Source organism: Papaver somniferum, chromosome 8, assembly GCF_003573695.1.
Source record: "Papaver somniferum cultivar HN1 chromosome 8, ASM357369v1, whole genome shotgun sequence".
Taxonomy (NCBI): Eukaryota; Viridiplantae; Streptophyta; class Magnoliopsida; order Ranunculales; family Papaveraceae; genus Papaver; species Papaver somniferum.
The window spans coordinates 9,719,928-9,727,420 of record NC_039365.1 but is presented as its reverse complement, the minus strand read 5'-3'; the positions used below and the strand labels follow the sequence as shown (position 1 = coordinate 9,727,420).

General features: G+C 33.0%; 1 protein-coding gene across 1 annotated transcript; it reads right to left on the bottom strand.

Annotated features, from left to right (window-relative positions):
• Window positions 1-938: 938 nt before the first annotated feature.
• LOC113305046 (F-box/kelch-repeat protein At3g06240-like) lies at window positions 939-1,831 on the bottom strand. Its single transcript, XM_026554158.1, has 3 exons — window positions 1,796-1,831; window positions 1,230-1,533; window positions 939-1,132 (listed from the first exon to the last, which is right to left on the bottom strand). Exons 1-3 carry the CDS (start codon window positions 1,829-1,831, stop codon window positions 939-941), a joined length of 534 nt encoding a protein of 177 aa, XP_026409943.1.
• Window positions 1,832-7,493: the final 5,662 nt, after the last annotated feature.

The following is a 7,493-nucleotide window of genomic DNA, read 5'->3' as shown; positions in this document are numbered from 1 at the left end:
ATTATGGTTCTATAACTGATTTTGTTCCTAAAAGTTGTAACTTAAGCTGAAGTATGTGCATGTTAAAACAACATGTTTATTAACGATTTATTTTCACTAAGTTGCAGTTGGGTTATGAATTGTGTTAATGTTTTTGGTTCCATGGGTTGCATCCACAATTATACTTTAGGAGTCTAGAGTGAGTGACTGATGGTCAGAAACACAGTTATCTTAAGCTTTGACTTGTTCTCAAATTTATATACCACTATATTTTGCTGAATCACTATTGTTTAGCGTGAGAGGGACGACTTTGTTGTAAATTTTAGGAAAAACTGAATACTGAAAGAACAAAAAATGACATTGCTTACTTTGCATATATTATAGCATAGATAGAATTATGAAGGCATGGCCTTGGAGATGCGGTAGCGCATGAGCTAGCTCTTACTTACATGTTTATATAGCAGGACAACCAAGGAGGCTGCAATCATATTTAAAAAAACTCATTAAAGAATCTAAGAACTAAAGATAATTGGATGATGACAAGGAAATATGTATAAGAACCATCAAGTTGAAAACTATCATGTTTTTTTCACATGTTTTTTCTTTTTCTCGTTTCTACTGATTCTTCCACATGTGCTTCTCTTCCCAAATAAGTCCCAGAGTTAAGTGAGATTAAGGTTTCAAAATACTTCACCCCTGATTTCAAGTCCACAGAACTACAAACATTCAGTTTTCTCGAACTTCCATCTTTTCTGTCATGTAAAACCAGATTACCTAGGTTACTCAGTAATAAAATCTTATCATTCTTTAAAGAGCCAATAACCATAAGCATCGTTGCAATATATGGATGTTCTCTGGTTGGTTTAGATTTTTTAATCGTAGTGATCTTAGTCCAAGATTCTTGAACTCCGTAATCTTGCATGACCCATACTTCCCGCGCAGGAGACTCAGCGTTCATCTCATGAGCAATTACAAAGGCATCCTTCTAACACTCCCAAAGCCGAAAAAAAGTAACGGTAATCTTCCGAACGCTCTTTTGGTAGCTGCAGTTCATTGAATTTCTTGCTGTTGATCTCGAAGGAGATTAGTAAGTTTGAGTCCTCATCGTCGTGCCTTGCAACTAACCAATGAAGAGCTCCATTAAAAAGCACCCCTGTACTGTGGTAAAACGAATAAGGGACGGCGGTTTCAATGCTTTTCCACGAATTTGAAGATAATGTATATACTTCGACTAAAGAACTATCGTATACAAAATTTTACCACCTTGTAATCATCTGTATTGCAATCATAACCAAAGCCGTATGTTCCCAAAGTCTCCTTCCAATAATAATTCATATCTGGTGTTTCGGGTAATATCTTGTATTCATTGGTAGCTGGGTTCCAAATATAAAGGAAACTGTAATTAATCAAGATACAAATCAAACCATTACAAGAACCCACCACTTCAACTCCAGAAGCTGATGACTTGAAAGGGTAATCCAATTCATTAATATCAGCACATTCAGTAACTTCCGATGATAAGGAATCATACTTTATATAGAGTAGATGATTACCCTGTTTTTAATATTCTTGTTGACACCTTTGAGCATGAGACTAGGGTTGTTCGTTTGGACAGTAACTTTAAGGTGCAGCTTAACAAAATTAGGGTTAGAGATAAGGGCATATCAATTCTTGCAAGCACACTGACATAAAAGTAATGATTTTACTGGTAACCTCGAAAGGATGTCCGGGTAGAGGTCTTCCGGAAAGCCTTGGGAGGAAATACTAAGGCTCTTTGTGTTGGGCTCAGAAAACTATAATGTGTATTTATACTAACGATATTTTTGGGGACCAGCCTTTTTTCGGGGGCCATTGTTTTATTCTGGGTAAGACGTTAGAAGTAAATCTAGGTCACCCCTTATTTAGATATTTATATTAATACCTAAATTATTCTTCTGATTAATTTTGGGTAATGATTAGTTAGTATAATGATTAAGTTAAAGATAATTAGTGAGATTAAATTAACAGGTAGGTTTTTTTTAAAAGAAGTAGAATTATTAAGAGAGTAAAATTAGAGAAGATGAAGAAGAAATGACATGAGTTATTTCTTAGATGGCGAATGTATTCTTCCACAAACTCAATCTCAAGATGAAAATGATGGATTTTACCGACCAAAACCGGAGGAAGAGTATTTGGGTACCCATGTATGCTTCAAACTTAGATAATGTTGGTTGAATTGGTCCAAATTTAAAAAAAAAAAAATTAAGTAAATTTCGGCTAGGTCAAGGCAGTTCGGTTACCATGTGTGAAGAACAGGTAACCGAACGCATCTGGAAATATAGTTCGGCTACTTTTTCCAAAGACGTGGATAGCCGAACTCGCTTTTCATGGAGGTTTTTTGTGGTTCGGTGACCAGAACTGTTACAAACTTTATTTATAGGATTTACAGAGTTATGTTCGGTTTGCCCGTAATGTTGCCGAACTTTAGGGTCTAAAGTTTCGGTTGGTTCGCAAAATTCAACTCAACCAAGTTCCCAGCCGAACTTCACGTAAAAATAAGATTATACCAAGTGTTAGAAGTTCGATTGGTTCGCAAACTTCAACCCAACCAAGTTCCCAGCCGAACTTCACGTACCAAAACAGTTTTTTTGTTGCGAACCAACCGAATTGCACATATATATGCATATATGCAATTAGGGAAGAGTTCGGTTACCAAAATCTAAAAAAAGAAATATGCGAACAACCCGAAGTCCATATGTATGCATTAATGGTAAAGTTCGGTTATAAGATTTTTTTTTTTTTGAAAAATGCAAAGCAACCGAACTCCACATATATCATCTGGAAGTAAAGTTCGGTTAAATCCAAACTCAACATAGTGGGAAAAACATCAAAGTTCGGTTACAAAGTTTCAACTTTTTTTTTGTATTAAAGGTAAAGTTCAGTTACAAAGAAGTCTTAGCACTTTTTTGGAACGAACCGAACTACCAGTTCGGTAATCTAATTTTAAATCCGGTGTAACGAAACTGTTCTTCATGTTCTTCCTTTCAGAAAGTTGGGTTACAAAACTTGGTTTTTTTCAAAATTTCTCCTAACCGAATAACACACTATATCTTCCATTTGAACCATATTTTGATGATTTCTAGATTTCCTAATGGGGGACCTTTTCCTGGGATTCTTGGGGTTTTCTTTCGAAGAACCATTCTTCGTCAACCACAAATCGACGATGATTTAAATTAAGCTCTCTCTCTCTCTCTATATATATATATATATATATAAAAATGAGGTGGTGGTGGTAGTCGGAGGTGGTAGGTGATGGTCGGTGGTGGTGGGCGGCGGTGGTGGGAGGAGGTGGTGGTTATATATATATATATAAATATGGTTATTAGGTTCTTTTAAATTAAATTAGGTTAAGAATAAATTAGTCATTTCAACGCTTTAGAACACTCCTTATAACTATAGGGAATGTGGCCTAATAAAACCATAGACCCCTCAAAAAAACCATGGTCCCTAAAAAGTCGTTCAACTTATACGAATACATATGACTGATGAAAAATCCTCAGTCACGTCCAACTTATTGCTAATTATATTGGTTAATTTGCATTCCGATTTACGAAATAAATAAATTTTTTATACAAGCTATTGCTCTCGCTCGTGCAAACGCTAGTGAAAAAAATAATTATTATCTTCTTCTTTTTTTGGTTTTTTTTAAATTATTTTTTTTCAAAATAAGTAAGAATAAATATTTTTTTATCTTTTTCTACTATTTTCTTTAAGAAAAAATAGTAAATATTTTTAAAATAAAAGGTTTTAATTTTTAAAGATATTTTTTTTACCTTTTTTTAAATTTAAAAATAACAAAAAAAAAGGAAAACCAAAATAGAAAAAAATAAATTAAATATATTTCTTTAAGAAAAATAAATAAATGACAAAATAAATAATGGATAAGTAAATTAATAAATTCATTGAGGGTAACTAAGTATTTTACCTATCCTTATATACCCCTTATCACGATACTCCAGTTAGGATAATCATCTTGTATACTATAAAATTTTCTTGTATGTCCTCAAACATGGTTCTTTAATTATGATTGATGGGTTAAAGTTAAACTCATTTTGATTCTTTTCCTTTTTGTACTACAATTTTATTCTACCTCTGTCCATGTATAGGGCCCACTAATCTTCTCCAAGTGACAGCTCTTCTAGAATGCTCAAGAAACTGGATCGTCTATCACTAAGGACCATTTGAATCACCTGAGCTAGTTCAATAAACCGGATATAAAATATTTCTGAAATAAAGGTATCATCCCATCAAATAGACTTACTGTTAAAAAATCTCAATTTCATGATTGGTTCATAGTTCGATATATGGGAAATCGACTCTTTTCACTCTAAAGGCATATGATATTTTATTCTCGATTTAGAACTTCTCTCAAACAAGAGAAAGAAACTTTAATTTATTCATAAATATTCACGATATGCTCCATATGGTAACTGGGTTCATTGATTATGGTCAACAAATAGTAAGAGCTGCAAGATATATTGATCAAAGTTTCATGGGAAACCGATAAGGGTTTAGCAATAGTCTAGCATAACAACGTAGAATTAAAACTACTTTCTGCACGCTTAAATGTTGGTCATTTTGAAACGATAACTAGCAGAGAAAAAAGAAAAATTACATGTGTCTATGATGCCATTAAGTTGATGATAAAATAGCCCAATAGTCAAATATTTCAGATTTACTAAACAAGTACTGAAATCATAGATTTTAATCAATGACTTGAACATCATGCCGGACCAGGGAGAAAAACAAGGTGGAAACAGTTCAAGCTCAAGCAGTCTAGCATTTTTACTCATGTTATTGATTTTCTGAGGCTTCAACATGCTGGATTGGGAGGATTTTCATCTACATAGTCAAACAATAGAAATCGAGAAGACAATATTTGTGAAAGGACTGATAGAGATCTAATACCTAACCGGTGGATTCAGTTACCCGGAAAGAAAGGTAAGTCATTTAACCAGAGTATGACCACATTATACTCCTCTCTTCTTTGACTCCAACCCAGAAACAAAAAGATTATAAAAACCTTTTAGATGCACTAAATATTGGTTATGTCACCAAACTATATATTAGGGGCATCCTATAAACTCCACTCTACAAAATCCTCTGCTAAAAACATTTCTTAAAACCTAAATTTATCTTTTTGGACTTTCTTATTGGAACTTAGATTTCTTTGGTAGTATTTAAAAGGCTAAATAACAAAGTAGAGAATATTCATAAATCCGAAAACTTCTTTGTTACATGCTTCTACTACAAACGGGAACAAAATAAATGCAATACATACTCATCGAGAACCATCAGGTGTTTGACTCTCAGATCGTGACCAAATAAACACCCTTCTTATCAAGCATTTCACCAAGATTGGTGCTTCTCAAATAAGTAACTAGTTTGTTGACTTGACGAAAATAGTAAAACCTTATATTTTAGATTGGGAAAACTCTTCCTTAATCCAAATTACATCTAAGGAAAAAATTTGGTATACTCTTTCTAACATGAACCCTTGGGGATCCCTTGTCCCGGATGATTTTCAACTAGGTTTTTTTAAAGCCAATCGGAAAACCATAGGACCAGACATAATAATTTCTATTCAAGAATTTTTTTAGAACGGGTATTGTGACTCAAAAGTTCAACCATTCATATATTACTCGTATACCAAAAATCACCACACCTCAAACTCCGAGGGATTTTAAACCCATTAGTATTAGAAATATCATCATTTATAAATTTATTTCTAAATCCTAGCCAACATATTAAACCCCATATTAAATAGGATCATATCCCTCAATCAATTTGTTTTTCTTTGCTTTTGCTGGTAAAGATAGTTTTGGTTGTTGTTCTTTTGTATTGCAGGGGAATAACAACTAACAAGAGGAAAATCTTATTCAACTGGTGCTTAATGTCAAATAGTTTTGGGGAGATTGGTTGTGGAAATCGAGGGAAGAATTATGCTTATAATCTTTCCCCATATGAAAACTAAGTTAATTATGATCTTAGTTTGTCATGTCAAAGAGAAAGGTACGATTTTTTTTGTTTGTTAAATGTTTTCATGTTAAGAAAAACTGATTTAATTGCATATACTTTGCTTTTAGTTAACAAAATACGGTGCAATTGTTATATTTCCATTATGTTGTATGGATTATTCTGTTTCAATTATTTACGGTTAAGAAAAAAATTGTCAATTCTGATTTTTGTTTTTATTAACGAAAAAGGGATCATTTATTTTAGCCTCTTTGATTCCTGATAAGTAAAACTGAGTTAGTTATGATCTTAGTTTAAACTTGTCGAATATTACGAATTCGATTATTTAAGTCTAGTTGATTCCTTAATGTGACAAACTAATTAACTAACCTAGTTTGTGACTTGTCTAAAAGAAGGTATAGTAGTTTTAAGAATAATTCGAATCTGATAAGAAAAGTTGAGTTAATTCTGATCTATTTTGATTATTATTTAATAAAGAGATTATACATACATAATCGGTTCGGTTTGTAGCTAAGTTATCTTAGTTGACTAATCGGACTAAGGAAAAATTGTTTCAGGAAATTGTTTCCTTGATGACACATTAAAAACAAGATTACTTAATTAGTTCTGACTTCAATATTCTACATCTAAAATGGTACGTGAAACCTTCGTGCTTAACTCTTATAGGTTATACAAGTTTGTATGGCACTACACCAAAACATCCTTTTTGTGACGTTTATATACGTTGCGCATAATTTTAAGTGTTGGAAAATCGACGTTGCGCATTGGTGCGCAACGCATGTTATCCGTTGCACAAATTAATTTGAGCAGCGCTTATAAACATTGCACACTTGTTGGTGCAACGGTTTATTTTTCTTATTTGTACAACGTATATCTTAATTTGTGCAACGATTATTACTAATAAACTAACACTTTTGTGGGTCCCATTTCGGTTTTTTCTGATTGGTTATTAGTTTGTTGCAGTTATGTCTGTTTCTCATTTCAGGGGATATGTGCAATGGATTCTTTTCCTACATTTATATTCGTTGCAAAATTATTTTCAGGTAAAAATAAAATTTACCACCGGTTGTAGTTCCGTCAGGTTTCTATACCTGAATATAAATTGACTCTGCACCTGCATGCATACACCATTGTAGATGAACTAGAAGACTCAATTTAGGATGGAACCTCAATATCATTAAAATCGATCAAGAACGATTATTGATCATCACAATCCATCAAGAATGATTCATGCATCAACAGACTATAGGATGTACCATAACCTATACAATATTAAACAACTTAAGAAAAATCTCAAATGTTATAAACGCAAGTTTCTGAATCTGAACTATGAAAACCCCAACCTTCTGTTGTTACATCCTCAGAAGTCTTTAGCATTCCAAACACTACCACAGGTGAAAAAAAGTAACTCAATCCTATAGAGTACATGCCTGAATTAGAATCCAGTTTCAACTCAAAAAAGCCACCACATATGTGAAGTATGTACATGGTCAATTTTT